General features: G+C 50.2%; 8 protein-coding genes across 9 annotated transcripts in view; 4 read left to right on the forward strand and 4 right to left on the reverse strand.

The window, feature by feature from the left end:
* Positions 1–2,682, reverse strand: part of PPTG_20697 (hypothetical protein) — a gene marked incomplete at both ends in the record, with an annotated part of 11,736 nt that extends 9,054 nt beyond the window's left edge. Inside the window, one exon of the mRNA XM_008892895.1 lies at positions 16–2,682. Coding sequence (XP_008891143.1) covers positions 16–2,682 — 2,667 coding nt within the window. The remainder of the gene's footprint in view (positions 1–15) is intronic.
* An 812-nt stretch (positions 2,683–3,494) lies between these two features.
* Positions 3,495–4,711, forward strand: PPTG_00261 (hypothetical protein). The gene is made up of 2 exons (XM_008891639.1): positions 3,495–3,577; positions 3,692–4,711. The coding sequence occupies exons 1-2, from the start codon at positions 3,519–3,521 to the stop codon at positions 4,434–4,436; spliced, it is 804 nt and encodes a 267-aa protein (XP_008889887.1). The 5' UTR covers positions 3,495–3,518; the 3' UTR covers positions 4,437–4,711.
* Positions 4,193–5,513, reverse strand: PPTG_00262. 2 transcript variants are annotated; one of them, XM_008891640.1, is made up of 4 exons: positions 5,369–5,513; positions 4,912–5,300; positions 4,707–4,845; positions 4,193–4,644 (listed from the first exon to the last, which is right to left on the reverse strand). In XM_008891640.1, the coding sequence occupies exons 1-4, from the start codon at positions 5,415–5,417 to the stop codon at positions 4,484–4,486; spliced, it is 738 nt and encodes a 245-aa protein (XP_008889888.1). In that variant the 5' UTR covers positions 5,418–5,513; the 3' UTR covers positions 4,193–4,483. The 2 variants fall into 2 exon arrangements, with proteins under 2 accessions (XP_008889888.1, XP_008889889.1); XM_008891641.1 differs by having other exon boundaries at positions 4,193–4,845.
* Positions 5,514–6,699: 1,186 nt separating this feature from the next.
* Positions 6,700–8,668, forward strand: PPTG_00263 (hypothetical protein). Its single transcript, XM_008891642.1, has one exon. The coding sequence runs from the start codon at positions 6,809–6,811 to the stop codon at positions 8,564–8,566; it is 1,758 nt and encodes a 585-aa protein (XP_008889890.1). The 5' UTR covers positions 6,700–6,808; the 3' UTR covers positions 8,567–8,668.
* PPTG_00264 (hypothetical protein) lies at positions 8,503–9,420 on the reverse strand. Its single transcript, XM_008891643.1, has one exon. It carries the CDS (start codon positions 9,223–9,225, stop codon positions 8,644–8,646), a length of 582 nt encoding a protein of 193 aa, XP_008889891.1. The 5' UTR covers positions 9,226–9,420; the 3' UTR covers positions 8,503–8,643.
* PPTG_00265 (hypothetical protein) lies at positions 9,378–11,042 on the reverse strand. The gene is made up of 2 exons (XM_008891644.1): positions 9,753–11,042; positions 9,378–9,669 (listed from the first exon to the last, which is right to left on the reverse strand). Exon 1 carries the CDS (start codon positions 10,984–10,986, stop codon positions 10,621–10,623), a length of 366 nt encoding a protein of 121 aa, XP_008889892.1. The 5' UTR covers positions 10,987–11,042; the 3' UTR covers positions 9,378–9,669; positions 9,753–10,620.
* On the forward strand, positions 9,911–10,736 carry PPTG_20698 (hypothetical protein). The gene has a single exon (XM_008892896.1). It carries the CDS (start codon positions 9,922–9,924, stop codon positions 10,126–10,128), a length of 207 nt encoding a protein of 68 aa, XP_008891144.1. The 5' UTR covers positions 9,911–9,921; the 3' UTR covers positions 10,129–10,736.
* Positions 11,043–11,065: 23 nt separating the features above from the next.
* Positions 11,066–12,649, forward strand: PPTG_00266 (hypothetical protein). Its single transcript, XM_008891645.1, has one exon. It carries the CDS (start codon positions 11,108–11,110, stop codon positions 12,419–12,421), a length of 1,314 nt encoding a protein of 437 aa, XP_008889893.1. The 5' UTR covers positions 11,066–11,107; the 3' UTR covers positions 12,422–12,649.
* Positions 12,650–15,528: the final 2,879 nt, after the last annotated feature.

A 15,528-nucleotide genomic window follows, 5' to 3' on the forward strand; every position in this document is an offset into this window, starting at 1 on the left:
CATCGTCGAGAACACTCCAGAAGACTTCGAAGGAAGCTGGAACACAACCTCCGAACCGAAGTTACTCAAGCATTTCGCTTCAGGCACAAAGTTGCGCAAGAACGCACCCACCACCTCCACATCGCATCCAGGCGCTTTGATCATAGTCAAGTTGTATCCAGCACCATACCGGTTCTTCAAGAACAGGGAACTACCAGCACAGCAAAGCTGACCGTCAGCCATAATGGCAATCCTATCACCGAGAATGTCAGCTTCGTCCATGAAGTGAGTTGTGAGGACAATGACGCGGTCGTCACGGTTCCGTTGCAGCAAGTTCCACGTAAATCGACGAGAGTACGGGTCCATGCCAGACGTGGGTTCGTCCAGGAAGACCAGCTTGCTGTCCCCCATAAAGGCCAACGCCACACTCAACTTGCGCTTCTGTCCTCCAGAGAGGTTCCGAGCAGCGACCTTCCTCTTCTCCACCAATCCAACTTCTCTTATCATTCGCCCCACTTCTTCCTTCAAACTTGTGAACGGAATGTGTTTCATCGTCCCAAAGAGCAGCAAGTGCTCTTCGACTGTCAGTTCGTTGAATAACACATCGTGCTGCGGACAAATGCCCATAATCTGGCGTAGCTCATTGAAATCTGCCTGCACGGAGCGTCCGTAAAGGGTTGCATCACCTGAAGTAGGCGGGATCAGACCCGTCAGCATCGAGATCGTCGTCGTTTTTCCAGCTCCATTGTGTCCAAGCAGAGCAGAGATCTGTCCGGCGTATAGAGTTAGGTTCAGTCCGTGTACTGCCACCTTCACCCCTCCGTCGTCAGATGGGAATTCTTTACGAAGACCTCGAATCTGCAGACACGTCCCCTTACATTCTTGCTCTGACAGCACGGCATTGACTGGTTCCACAGATGCCACAAGTCCAGGTCGGTCTTTCATCATCACAATAGATCCGTCTGACGAACTCTGATGCAGTAACCCCCTCACTCCACGCGGCGATCCAAATGAATAGTGCGTCTGAGGCGACGAATCTGTGGTGGGGGATTCGAGCACCACAACATCCTTGTTGTTGCGACTCGATGGAAGCCAGTATTCCTTCACAAAGAGGAAATTCCACGGCTTACGAACACCGAACTCTTGTGGCAGCACATTGTCGAAATACCAGCCTAAAGCGACCAATATGAACGAGTCCAGAATCAAAAACCAGCTCATCGCGAATGCTGAAGGAACTGTAATTGGAGACTCCACTAATCCCATAGCGTAGGCCAGTCCTCTGCCGAGTTGAGCGCGACGTACCAGGTCGTCAATACCCAACGCGAACGCAGTGGGAGGTGCAAGTGCACCCAGATACTTGGACGAGTTAGACTTGGACATGACGGAGAAGAACGGGAAGAACAGCACGAGCCACAGCAACACCGAGGCGATCGAAGCAGCTCTGGATTTGTTGAAAAACGGTGTGATGAAGTAGCTGAAACTCACGATAGACAAGCTCAGCGCCCAGAACAAGAACACTAGCGTCGCGTACTCGGTCATGGGGAATACCTGGCCGTACTTGAGCTCTGCTGCAATTGCAAATGCAAGCGGCGTGGCCAGAATCGCAGTGGTCAGACACCACGAGGTCAGCAACGTGAAGTTCGATAGCCCCATGATCTTCATAACCTCCCGGATCCTCGTCTCCTTCTCAATCACCATCGTTGTGGTTGTAGTGGACACGAATTTAATATAACTAATCAGTAAAAAGAGTCCAATGACGCTCTGGCCGCTGCTGTAGAACGTCGACATGTTGGTACTCAATGCACCGTAGTCTGTATACTCCAAACTGTCCAGACTGGTACACAAAATAGTCTCGGACAGTGTTGCTGCTTCGGACGAGCTTGAAGATGAAGAATTTTCATCTCCACTACCGAAAATTGTATCCAGATTGGCAATAAACACTAATGCGAGCGTCAACACCACGGGTAGGAACAGCTCGAACACGAAAGCCACAGGTTTGCGTCGTCGGATGATTAGATTCTTCCAGATGAGGTTGGTCACTTGTCTCCAGGCAGCGAGAACCGCTTCCCACGTGGCTCTGCTGGCCACTGCGAACTTGGACTCAAGAGCGCCTCCCTCTAGAGCTGCAGCCTGTTTCTTAGCATATATTCTGGCTGCTATCATCACAGCTATGAAGAAGGCGACGATGATGGCTACACACACTATGAGAGCGGTATTCTGCGACGAGAGCCCGCATTGTTGACTCTCGGCCACTGTGTCTTCGATCACAGACTTGCAGTAGTCGATACTGGACGACGACTGCGGACAGTTTCTGACGGTATTAGCAGCTGAGCAGCAGGAACTGGACGCAGACATCGTCGGTTTTGTACACATGAGAGTACAGGAGCCAGAGTCCACGGAGCTGCTGCCGCTGGAGCCCGTAATAAGGGACGAAATGGCCGTGGCGGTCGTCCCGAAGGGCGACGAGTCGAGCTCGAAGAAGCCTGAGTTCATGACGCACAGCGCGTAGTCGTAGTCGTACGTGACGATGGTGGACAGGCATGTGGTGAGAAGTTCCGTGCCATCGGAGGAAGAGGAGCCCGCACTGGATGCGGAGGACGTCAAGAGAGACGCCGCAGAGGAAGAAGAAGATGAAGCGGCGGGGGACGTAGTGGACGGAGACGTCGTGGTTGTAGTGGACGATGGTCCGCCGGCGGGCATCATGGTTGCTGGCCCGACCCGCGTCTATTGAGGACGAAGTGATGGAGTGGGTGGGCGGACTATTGAAGAGTGTGGGTGCAGTGCTGGAGCCATCCGGAGGTTATCTTGGCTAGTGGACAGCACCTGTCACACACACTACGGTATGACTATGGTATGAGAAGGACAGTACAGTAACCTATAAACGCTCTAGTAAAATGAATAAATACAGTTTGCACGGCTATTAGATTTTGAGTTATACGAAGGAGTTTACTTCTTAGTAAAATGAACGGAATGATTTCCTCTTAAGATTTATTATTTTTCAGATTGATTGGAAGCGCAAATCGGAGATGTTCAGAATGCTTGGAGCTTTGCACCCAAAGTTTTTCATCTGCTGTAGGTTTACGTGGTGGTCAAGCTGTACCGAGATCAAGGTAAACCACCTTTAGCCATTGACGGACTCATTATGGCTCGACACACTGTTTTCGAAGGTGAATGGTGCTTCTTCGAACGGATTTCAAGTTCAGAGCAGCGAAATCACATCGTGGGTTGATTGATTGTTTCAACTTGTCATGTGTATCAAAGTGTAGATTTCCTTAAGTTAACGAACTTGCCGAGTTACTTGGGAGTCCAGATGTCATCGTTCAGCTAAATAGCGTTGCAGTGAAGGCTTCGCGTGTCCACCACAATGTTGCGAGTCCATCTTTTTCAGCAGAGCCCCTGCTCACTGAGCCATGCACCGAGTCCTCATCCTGGTGTGCTGTTCGTGCAAAAAATCCTGTGGAGAACTGGCGAAACTGACCTGTTTTCGCCTTCCTATTCTACAGCATATATATTCTGTTCTCCAGTTCCATTTTCATCTAATGGTGTCCCCTGCTACTCCTGCCGACGACACCCATGGCTCCGAGCGCATGTTTCGCCGGTAATACCCGTCCTCCATTGCTCTCATCATATTCTCCACCATCACCTCTATCTGTGCATACATTTTTACCCTTCAATGCTCTGCCACTAACGAGAAAATTAACTATAACCGCAGCCACCAGGAGCTCATGCGGCTGTACTCATCCTCCACCCGCCGTAGCAATAGTGTCAGCAGCGATGCCAGCTCCATAGTCCCTCGCAGGGACAAACACGTGTCACAAAACGACTTGGAGGTACTCAAGCAGAATTTCCAGTTCATCCGCGACGATGAGGAAGACGCCAAGAAGGGCGAGACGGACTGGCAAGTCCGCATGAGTGTGCGCTACTACCGGCAGCTTTTTCGCGAATACGCACTGGCCGATCTATCTCGCTATAAGGAGGGCAAAATTGGGCTTCGCTGGCGCACGGAGACGGAGGTTATAGCAGGCAAAGGGCAGTTTTCATGCGGCAACAAGCGGTGCGATGAGCGCACGGGGTTGCACAGCTACGAGCTGTTATTCGCATATATAGAGCATGGAGAGCGAAAGCGATGCTTGGTCAAAGTGCGAGCGTGTAGTGCGTGTGCCGAGAAGTTATTTTACAAGAAGCTGGTGGAGATGAGGAAGCGTAAGGAGAAGAAGAGGGAACGGAAGCGACGACGGCTGGAGAGTGGATCCGACTCACGGAAGGCCAAGCGACGTAGATCACCGTCAAGTAGCGGTAGTGAGCGCGAGGTAGGTGACAACGCAGACGTCCACGACTTGTGTGTGAAGATCAATGCTGAGCAGAAAGCGACGTATCCTGGTGTTACAACTAGGGCAGACGCTAGGGGAAATGGTTCGGATAAACGTGGAGGCGGGTTTGACGAGCTACTGCCTTGAATAAACAAGTATCCTCAACGCTTGCGAGTGTTTGAATGCTGTCCCTCTTACTCGTAGTCCTTGAGCCAGCCCTTCTCCTTCGCCTCCTTGAACATTTCGGTGATTGCCTCGCGTTCTCCCTGGACAAGATCCGGATGCCAAACGTCGAAAAGCAACAGCACACGATCTCCCTCCTTTCCGTTGTGCCATACCTCATGATCAAAAGCGTCTGCAGGTTCACTTATGTCAAAAACCAACAGAGAACTACTGCATAAACTTTACGTTTCGTACCATCCAATACGAGCGCTTTGCCTTCTTCCCACTGTCGCGTTTCATCACCAACACGGATCCCGCAGCCTTCCGGGACAATCAACGGGAAGTGACAACGTAGTCGGATGTTGCATGGGGCCGAGTGAGCCTTAATACTCGACTATTTCACACACAAAAAACGTCAAAATCTCCTCCCACAGTCTACTACACGATCATCGCAGCTCACCTCGGGTTTCAAGATGGAGAAGAACGAGTAGGCGAATGGCAGTCCAGCCATAAATCCCGGAATGTCCTCTAGAATCTCCACTGTCTTAGGGCATTGTACGGCAAAGTCCGCTTGGCGTCGGCCCTGGGTCACATACGAGAGCCAATCCCACTTGCCCTGGTGCAGCTGGTGTTCCTTGTCGTAGACCTTGTAGTCGCTCGCCTCATTGGCCGCCTCTTCCGAGTTCTTGGCTAGTGCATCGCGCTGTGCTTTAAGCGCCAGATACTCATTCGTGATGGTCTCGCGGTTGGCCTCGAGGTGTTTGACCCACTCGAATTTACTTGTATCATGCCACGGGGCTGACTCGAGTCCAGGGAAGCAGAAAAGCGTGGGTGACGGCCGTGGCTTCGCTGGAAGATGCACAGTAAGAGCCGTTAGACAGCACTATATCTGGTGCATGCGGTCAATGCTTGGGTACCTGTCGTGAGGCACAATGCCGAACGGAGCAGCGCAGCCCGGTGCGTCATTTTGCCTTTGACAGTTTCCCTACATTAAGTTATGTTGCTTGAATGTTTCTATTGATGGAATGTTGCACGAAGTATCATTGATGCGGATTGGTTGGCTTTAAGGGAAACTTCAACGTCAGGCGAAGATCGCGAGTATGCATGCAGCAAGGACAAGGACATTGCTGCAAGGTTTTAGCGGTAGTTGCGGCTCGTAACTCTCACTGAGAGAACACAGCACACGACAAGCTGTCGTGCGCTGCAAGCCCGTCTGTAAAAAAAAAAGTGAAGGTAGCCAGCAGATCGCGAGTTGGCTTGATACATGCAGCAGACAGGAGGTCAGAGTTTTGGCTCATCTGAATGGTGAAAATCTGGCTGCCAGCATGGCATGAAAATGTGAGGCTAAACACAGCAGTTTGCAACACACTGCATTGCATCTGAACAATAACACTGAACCGGTGTCTGGCAACAGTTCCGCCCTCGCTCCGGGAGCTCAAGAACTGGATTCAAAATTGCAGGAGAGATCAGGTGCCTTTCAGTTTCACGAGCTCATATACAAGTCACGGGAAAAATGTTGTGTACATTGGATGCAAACGTCGGATCTACCATGGGAAGATTGGCAAGGCTCTAACACGCAGATCGACACTGTGGAGAGGAATCCTGCGTGTCGAAAAGAGAGAGGGAACCACTCCACTATTTCCTGAAAACGTCGCCATCAGACGAGCACTTGGCATGTACCATGTATATTCGTGGTCTCCAACTTCTTGAGCAGCACGACAAAGATACCAATTTGGCAAATAAGATGCACCATCACCACGGCGAACAATACACCCCTGCAGCCCCAGCTGCCATCCTATCCGTTTTGAAACAGCTTTCCTTGGGCTCCATCCATATCAAAAGACCCTCTAGGAGAGTCTCTAATACCAAAGCATACGTAGCTACTACTAGCAGTACTTCTCTGCGCTGCAACGACCGACTGTTCTCCCCGTAACCGATTGAGACTCAGGTTTTGAAATGTCACTGGTAGCAAACTGATAAGAGTTGCATCAAGAGAGATCACTACTAGTGATTCACTAGAGTCATCGCTAAATGATGATCGCTTACGGCAAGGCGAAATGGCCCAAAAGATGAGAGCGAATGGCCCAAAGGCGCCTAGTGTAGCGATGCAATAGTGTCAACCCATGTATCTCCTGAATCTGCAGTTGTAGTTATCGCATCCTTTTATATCGGACAAGTGGACGGTTGAGCCTGGCTTCAACATGGACCAAAACTACCAAAGCCTATGCCCTCAAATAACGACCTTTCACAGTGACACGCACTGTAGAAGAAGAATAGCGTTCGCCTTCGTGCACTGCCTGCCTGCCTGCTCATTCCACTTCTGTCGTGGAGGCAGAGAGATCACTTCCAAAAAGTCCATGACCAGGCGAAAAGACGGAGATGAAAACGAAGATGTCAACGTCGTGACCAACTACGACGATCTCCTGGACGAAATGTTCACGGAGCGCAGCGATACCAGCGAGAAAGACCACGGCCTGACTATCTCCATTGACTGGAGTGAGAACACCATCGAGACGAGACGAAGTGAGGCCGATCTCACCTCAACCCGCTCGAACGACGAATCCACCGAGAGCATGGACTCTGATAACCCAAGCACAACGAGCTGCGCGGTAGAAAAGTTCCCGGTGCTACTGAGAGCCACTAGCCATGGAGCATACTTTGATTTCCGCAGTTTGGACCCGGATCATACAGTGGGGCGTACGCGAGTGCCGTGGCACTCGAAGAGTATCTCGGACTTAAGAGGCCCCGACACGAAGCCCACTCGAATCGTAGCGTTCGACGTCGGAGGCAAACTCTTCCGCTGCAAAGAGAGTTTGATCGCCAAGTACCCTCGTAAGAGACTTAACCAGATCATTACGTGCGGATGCGGCAAGATCAGTTGTCTGGACGACGCCTTCTTCATCGACCGCAATCCACAACACTTCGAGATGATTCTGGACTGGTATCGTACAGGAAAACTTGTACGACAACGCAATGTGGACGAGGAATCGTTCAAGGACGACGCGGTCTACTTCGATCTATACGACGAGCTTTTCCCAGCAACCCCATCAGGGGAGCCACCTCAGTCGTGGCCGACTACCAAAGCCCCACCTGGACTACCAGTTCGTAGACGGTCAGTCAACGATGTCGACTTGGGGCGTAGCAACACCAAACGTGTCAGTATGTTCGCCAACATGCCCTCTCCACCTGTACAACAGAAGAAAGAGGTAGAACCTTCAGCTAAATCGGACGACGAGGAACCACAAGACGTAGCGCTTCCTACCGCTACAGACGACGGTCCGTTGCGGTTCTTCCGACGCGAGAGACGCGTCTTAACGCCCACTAGCATCCCCTTAGTGTTCATGATCCGCAAGTTCGAGCAGTTACTGGTGGAGAGCGTGAAAGGCCGAGGTAAACTCATGGTACGAGTATGCGATGCCACGGGGATGCAGAAAGTAGACGTCCCTGAAGCCGTACTATTCGACAGTCACTCCCGGTTCTACCTCAAAGGCGGACGTGCACAACTACAGCACAACGCGTTGCTACCAGGAGACCAAGTATACACGTTCTGGATGGAAGAAAACACCAATGGTGCAAGCGTTCAAGCGTCAACGCCTCCGGCGCTGGATATCGACTTCAAACTTATCTTCAAATTCGATCCAGACGACCGGATCTCTCACTCTATGGAGGCCGAGCTCGCACGCGCAGCATCGGATGGCAACGATGCTATTCGCACGCTAACTCCCGAAGGAATTTCACAGTTAAACGGGAGAACTAACTCGTATTCTCCCTGTCTATTCATGCCTCCAAAACGCGATACAGAAGTCACTGTACATTCGGATGACACCACGAAACCTACCGAGAAATTATCAACGTTATCGAAGAAGAATGGCGTGAAGCGTGGCAATCAGAAGCAGGACGTGAAGGCGTCTCCTATTCGACACGCAGGAGCTTCGATCGTGCGTGGTCCGCTACCACATCCACAGGATAAAGTCACAGTGTACCGACCGGACAAATTGGATCTGGATCCGGCTACCGAGAGCCCTACATTGCATCACTCCGATGCATCCGACAGAAGGATCATCAACCAAATGGAGTCCGCGTATCACGAAATGCAGCCGCGTCTATTTCGATGAGTTAACTTGTACAAACGGCTAATGTGTAGAAATGCAGAATGTCTAACGCTAAGAAACACGAATCGTTGTATGTACGATCACACCCCTTGAGGCAAGAGCGACGTGAGTAGCCGCTCCATTTGACCGAGATTGTCGGCCGATAGACGCATCTCGCCGCCCTCAGAGGTACAGCACACGTCCTGTAGCAGCTCTAGCATACCCAAGTACTCCTGGAACTCTTGAATTGTCCACGAAGGCTCCCTGGAGTCGCTTTTTACGGCGTCATTTCGAGCCAGTGAAGACACACACGTTGGGCTCAGAGCGGCACTTCGAGCACTCGAGCTTGACTTACAGATAATGGGCGAGCGGACGTTCACAACGTCGTCTTCGTGGTCGGCCAGCTGGGAGGTCATGCTAAACGGCTTACCCACGGACTTGCAACCGTCGTAGTTGACCATGGGCTCGCACGCGTCGCTGAATACGAGCTGGTTGCCGTTGTCTTGCTCTTGCTGCGTTTGCTTGTCGTCGTCGTGGTGGTCGACTTCGGGACGACTGTGCCGCTTCATCGCTTTAGCGAGCACCGACGGCGCAGGAGGCCCACCGACTTTGCTGGTCGACTCTGCAGCTGTCGCCGCAAGGAGCCCCCGTGAGCCGTGGGCAGAAGTTTCGAGCTGGTTCATACTTGACGTCGGTCTCCCGGGCAGTTAGCAGATTGCAGAGTGCGTCGGTCGGTAGGAGCGGTGGGTGCTGCTTCGTATGCAAAGTCGCGCATTGTAAGCCCTTCCTCTCTATTTCCGGCCACCTCCGAGCCGGCGCGCATGAGTCGAAAAATACACGTAAGAAAGGCTGCCTACAAATTGCATCTCATCGAGACGCCGCGCCAAGATGAGAAAATGGACAAAGATCGCTGGGCGACGGCACGACATCGCGAGCAAAGGTTCGCCTCGGCTTCGATAGAGGCGACTCGGCTGCAACGCGAGCTTTTGGTGCTGCGCTAGGCGAGATAACCACCCGCAGACTAAGGTTGCGGCGGTTAACGTGTAAGCTAATTCTGTCTTGGTGATGTTGCAGTTGGTCGGAGTGTGGCGATCGCACGGCGACACCCAAAGATAGGATGGCAAGTACTGTGGCAAGAAGTCGAGGATGTCCGTTAATTATCAACACAGGAGAGAGGCAATTAAGCTACACGTAGAGTGAACGGACGCACGTTTGGAGCCCAAGATTAGCACCACACACGGGCGATATATAGCACATTCTGAGCCAGTCCGGCGTCGCACGCCATGCTACCAAACCGTTTCGCTCGTCTTGCGCCATGCAGCCACACATTATTAACCCCCAGCGTGTTCAATTCATTGTATCTGACGCGGTAATGCTGCATGTACCAATCTCTCGGTGTGCAGTGCTGCGGTGGACTTGCATTGATGCGCTCCAAGTGTCGCCACCAGTGCAACTTTCATCGAACCCGCTCGGAACGCAGCAAAAAAGGCAAGCGCGCTCGACAAACCTTCGCAGACGCTTCTCAGGCTCCGATCTTATTCTGCATTGCCGATGTTCAGCTCGCACCACTTAACCCGTCAGGCTGACGGTCAGCATTGACCGGGCGTAGGAATCGAATGCGCTTCGTATGTAGAAACAGTCGATGGGATATCCGTGACTGACTCTGTCCTCCCTACTGGTTTTGTCCCCACGATCGGTACACTCTTGGTCGCAATGGACGCTTGGTAGCTTGGCATTTGCGTCCAGTGCTGGATCGGAGTTCCGGAGTTGCATCTACTGGCTGCGTACGCTGTCTCAGCACCCGTTTCAATGTGTGGGTATGTCATCTCGCCCCTCAAATATAATGGAACTCGAGTGACATGGTCCATACTGTTGACCTGGTTGTTGATACAACCAAACGCCTCATAGGTTTTGTACGACGCCACTTCGTAGCAAGTCGAGAGCGAGCCAGCCTCTGCACCCCCGACGTCTCCTTATCCAATCGATGCACCACTTGCAACTGTTGATGCTCCCCGGACTGCTTTTTTTTCAATATTGTGAAATCGTTTCTTATAAGCTCTGCAATCCACGGCAAGCAGCTACGACTCATTCAACGCCGAGCCGTCCTGCACAGCTAGTCCGTTCACCTGCTGCAATGTCGTCTTGTCTTGTGCCGTGGTCGGATTATGATGTTGTAACGTTATGCCATGCTCTGTTTGTTGCACTACGAGCGAGTGCAGTTGGACTGGAAGAGAAACGCGTTGATGGCCACTGTGGAGCCCTGCAGCAGCAGCGAATTGGCTCGGGCTGCCTGCAAACTCGACGTCGTAGCGGACTGTAGCCGGATCTTGCGTTTGCGTAGCTGCGTCTGTAGGAAACTCTGTGGAAGTGTCGGGAACTGGCGCCGCAACCAGCGGTCTAGGCGAAGCTCCTGGTCCTGCACACGCACAACGTGCCGCATCCATCGCAGCTCTTGCTGCCACATTGATCGTTCCAATTAGAAATGGATACACTGTCGACAAAGAGAAATACGACAGTTGTACAGCAAATTTTAAGTTCACTCCCGTTTTTTACACGTCCATTTCTATGGCGCAAGAGCACTTCTGCTTTGTGCTCTTCGATCACAGACAACAGCGTAGCGCCATGTCAGCCTCTCGCAGTCGCCATCACTTGACCATCGCCGATAAGAACAGGCTGCGGCGTCACCACCAGCAACACCCCGAGCTGACGCAGGAGCAGCTACGTGAGTGGGCCTATGCTGCGTTTGGCCAGTGGGTAGCTCGCTCGACTGTGGGCCACATCGTGCGTGCACCCGAGGAAGTATGCGCCAACCCAGAAGCCACGCGCTTCCAGAGCGGCCGCTATCCGGACATGGAACAGGAATTGTACACTTTAATCGTGGCGCGAGCGACGCAGTTAGGCGTAGACCTCAAGCAACTGGACAGCAGTGGAGGTATACTGAGCGACTCGGAGCTCTGGACCAAAGCAAACGAGATCCTCAAGCGCACGCGAGGCAGCCAAGAGAGCGTGTCGGTGGCCTGGGTGCATCGCTTCAAGAAGCGACACGGACTGCATCGGTCGCAGTTGAAACGTGCGGCTACAGAGGCCGCTACTATGCAGACAGTTGCAGAGCAGACGATTGCAGAGCAAATGTCTGCACTGGACAACGGGATCGCTACAGATACAGAGACTTCGGAGCCGGCCAGGAAGAAAGCTGCAAATGTCACGACTACTGCTACCACTAACCGCTCGCATTTTGTGTCGTCGGACGACATTTTGCTGCTGACACAGGTGCTGGTCATCAAGCCGTGGACGTTCCCGTACGTGATGGACGGATGGCAGCAAGTGACGGAGAAATTGCGAGCCGAGGAGTCTTTCCGACTGGATAAAACAGCGGGCGCATGTCAGGCGAGGTTGAATCTGCTGTTGGGCCACTTAAAGGCTGGCAATACGACGGCGTTGAGGAAATCTGGCACAGAGGAGGAGTTCGACAGGAAGTGCGCGATGATCGCTGAAGTGGCGAAGCAAATGGGAGAGTATGAGAACGCACAGAAAGGGAACAACTTGCCAGTTGTAGTGGAGTCTGTGCCTTCCGCTCGACAAAATCCTGTCGCTGTGAATACTATGCTGCCTGACCTTGCTAAAGAGAGAGAGCGGATGGCTCAACGCCGCCTGGAGCTGATGGAGCGCAAGATGGAGCGTGAGTTGGCTGCGCAGAAGCGTCACTCGGAGGAGCAGGTAGCGCGGCTGGAGAAACTGCATCATGAACAACAGAAGGTTCAACAAGAGCAACATGCACAACTACTCGCTACTATTCAGCAGCAACAGGCAATGATGTTTGACCTCATCAAGTCATTGGCTCCAGTCCACAATGAAAACCAAGAACAGGCTCAAACGTAGCTGTTCGGTTAAAAATGGCTGTGATCATGTGTATCCTTGGAAACTCTTTTGACATGGACAGAAACTCTTTTTAGTATGACGGCGTTATGTTGCGTGTTCCTCGGACTTAAAGGCAGCTCCTAGCAGACGTGACAACTTGTGATGTAATAAACCTCGAAATCTACCCTGTCATCGAAAACAAAGCCATGTTTTTGCCAAGCTCTGGATTTTAACTTTAAAATGATTTAGTTAAAGAGCCATTTCTGAGTCCTTGTAGGTAGCTGAACGGAAAACGAGATTAACTTGTTTTATAATAAGCGTGGTAAGAGGGAGGTGTAGGCAAGTGACATGGTCTGTCCAGAAGCTCATATCCAATTCGACGAAGGCGAACCAAGCGACCAAGGATGAACGTACTAAAGAGTTTGGCTCTCATCACCATCATCGCTGCCACGCTGTGCTGGACTCCAGCTGTCGCCGATAGCCATGAATCTGTTTCGGGCGAAACAACGGCTTTGTCTGCCACCACCAGATGTATGGGTTACACGTTATTAATGATTGCGTTTCTTTTTATTCATGGGGAAATTGGCTTGATTACTGTATTGGACTTGTCAACATGCCTTCACGGAAGTCATTTCATGGATTCTGGTATTGCCGGTGGTTCTGGCTTGTTGTCGCAAGTTCGTCTTAGCTAATGACTAGCACAGTTGAAATTAATGATGACGAGACAAAAACGACAAATCAAATATGTACTTCAAGTAATCTCTTTCGTTAATATCAAAGTCGTGCTTCGCTCGAAGAAGCTCTGAAATTTACCTTAATTTCAACTCTTTGGTTAACCTATACAAGAATTCCCAACTAAAAAGGATTGGTGATCCTTTTCCTCTGACGATAAGACGACTTTTACAAAGTGGGTCACAATAGTAAAGAACAAGCAATTGTACTCGCATAGTTCACAACACAAAAATACGCCCATTATTTACAATGGTTCAGATCATGTAAGGAAGGAAAGGTAATCGCACAGCCAAATCCGTGAAGAGCACAGATTTTGAAAAAAATATGCTTTTAATAGAGGGCGGATGTGAGCGGGTGCGAGGAGCGTAGCAGAAGCAAACCCGAGCGGGGTGCCCGCGAAGTGGCCACTCAGTATTTGCGAGGAGCTCACCAGCGAACGGACCCGCAACGTTCTCCAGAACGTAATTCTCGTCTTCGGGGTCATGCTTTCAGTAGTGGCCCTTATCTGGTATACCAACTTTTCTGTGCAATTCAACTGTAGTGTCTGTGGATTTGCTGATTCTGTCTGCGCTATTCTACCGCTCTTTCCATAAAGTAAGCGGGAAATAGAAAAAAAAAACTTATTTATCGACTTTAATTAAGGGTTTCTCCCGTATCCCTCTAAGGCTCTGTTCGCGATCATTAGGCTAAAACCGCTGAATTTTAAATATATCGTAAGAAAAATACATTTCTCGCTAGCAATAAGGCAACGTCGTAGTGGAAACGCAAGGTAAGACCGTCAGCGTGATGCCCGCAGCGCAGCTCAGCCTAATTGGGAGATGATCCTTGCGATAGTGGTCAAGTAATTCTAGTTTAGTTACCGTCGTTGAGTTTTCGTTTTATTGATCTCTACTGCTACTGCTTTAATATCACCACACATTAATTTAAAAATAGTGCTTGACAAATACCGCCACTCCCCCCCCATGCCTAGGGTGTTTTATTTCTGCACAAAAACAAATACGGTGACATCCAACCACATTTTAGCCTCAAAACTACTGCAAATTAACAACTGTTTCCTGAACAGGGACAAATGAGCTTATTTTAAAAGAAGAACGAGAACGCTAGGGGATAACGGGATAGTAAGAAATCATACATTCTTTATTACTTCCCTTCTTGAAGTACAACCATTTATAATTGAAGGTAGTTACAGTAATACACTGGAGCAAGATGATACACTCGTCTGCTTCGCGTGCAGAATGCGTTCAAACGAGTATTCAGTTAGAGCTTGATGACATCCGAGACCTTTCCAACAGATAATCAAAAGGATCAACTCTATACGGATTAACGAGGCAGTGTTTGGAGAAAGGTGTAGCTTGACCCCACATAGTGTGACACCGCCCCGTCATGTTCTTCATCTGGTGCTGCTGAATATTGTTTTCAAAATGTTGTATGTCAGGTTTCATTGTGGCGTCTATAGTTTTTCTGTAAAGAAGCCGGGCCCAAAGCACAACACGCCTGCGGTTCTGTTTCGCTTCGCTTCGATTTTGGTTTAGTGGCGAAATTTGATGCCAAATTTGCATGCTGCAGTAAGTACACAAACGGCTCCGGGCGACGTCAAGAGCGTTTAAGCATTGATATCGCGTCTTTTCTGGAAAAGTGTCTTCGATCATTATATTTTTATAGCTGTTGGCGACATCATCCGTCGGCTCATCAGAATTTTACTTCTTCGCTTCAAAAATCTTTTCGGACGGGTCTGTTCACATCCATGGGGAGATGTTTTGATACTGAGCAAATATGTGCTCCACTTTAAGATCTGCGTGGCACAGCGCGCCAAGTTGAAAACAACAGAGCGTGCCACTTTTAGCCAACGTTCTCGTTCCAGGCTACGGTCGATGTTACGTACAGCGCACAGACTTGGCGCGACATGATACGTTTGCAGTCTCTTGTCATAGGATCTTAAAATAGATATTGGGAGGGAAATTGGGCCGATTTCCCTCAAGTAAGGAGGTCTGAAAACGGCGCAATGCCATCACCTACGTCAATTTTTTTCGTTACAAAAAACTGTCCTTGGTGTAGCACAGGCGTACTTTAGCTACATAGTTTTGAGTATCATCGACATGGGGTAGTTCACTCGGATCGTAAAAACTTTACATCTTTCGACGATGTTAATAACGGAAGAGATTAGTAACTGATCAAACCTGTAATTACGTGTAAAACGGTGCTGTACGTTATATTTCTTTTATTTAAAACAGAAATTGTCCGCTAATTTATATATTATTTATCTTAAATTGATAATTGGGGTCAAGGTGTTAACGTGCTGTACCATCGTGATTATTTGATCAGTCTTTTTTGTCTCGTCATCATTGATTTCAGCTATGCTTGTCATTAGCTAAGATGAACTTGCGACAACAAGCCAG

Source organism: Phytophthora parasitica (assembly GCF_000247585.1).
Source record: "Phytophthora parasitica INRA-310 unplaced genomic scaffold supercont2.1, whole genome shotgun sequence".
NCBI lineage: Eukaryota > Oomycota > Peronosporomycetes > Peronosporales > Peronosporaceae > Phytophthora > Phytophthora nicotianae.

Bases quoted from the DNA above. Each gene is read 5' to 3' on its own strand.
- PPTG_00261 (XM_008891639.1), top strand. From the start codon at position 3,519: ATGGTGTCCCCTGCTACTCCTGCCGACGACACCCATGGCTCCGAGCGC. The intron at 3,578-3,691 runs GTAATACCCGTC...CTATAACCGCAG, and splicing joins TCCGAGCGCATGTTTCGCCG to CCACCAGGAGCTCATGCGGC.
- PPTG_00262 (XM_008891640.1), bottom strand. From the start codon at position 5,417: ATGACGCACCGGGCTGCGCTGCTCCGTTCGGCATTGTGCCTCACGACA. The intron at 4,846-4,911 runs GTGAGCTGCGAT...TGTGTGAAATAG, and splicing joins TCTCCATCTTGAAACCCGAG to TCGAGTATTAAGGCTCACTC. The intron at 4,645-4,706 runs GTACGAAACGTA...GTGAACCTGCAG, and splicing joins CAAAGCGCTCGTATTGGATG to ACGCTTTTGATCATGAGGTA.
- PPTG_00263 (XM_008891642.1), top strand. From the start codon at position 6,809: ATGACCAGGCGAAAAGACGGAGATGAAAACGAAGATGTCAACGTCGTG.
- PPTG_00264 (XM_008891643.1), bottom strand. From the start codon at position 9,225: ATGAACCAGCTCGAAACTTCTGCCCACGGCTCACGGGGGCTCCTTGCG.
- PPTG_20698 (XM_008892896.1), top strand. From the start codon at position 9,922: ATGTACCAATCTCTCGGTGTGCAGTGCTGCGGTGGACTTGCATTGATG.
- PPTG_00265 (XM_008891644.1), bottom strand. From the start codon at position 10,986: ATGGATGCGGCACGTTGTGCGTGTGCAGGACCAGGAGCTTCGCCTAGA.
- PPTG_00266 (XM_008891645.1), top strand. From the start codon at position 11,108: ATGGCGCAAGAGCACTTCTGCTTTGTGCTCTTCGATCACAGACAACAG.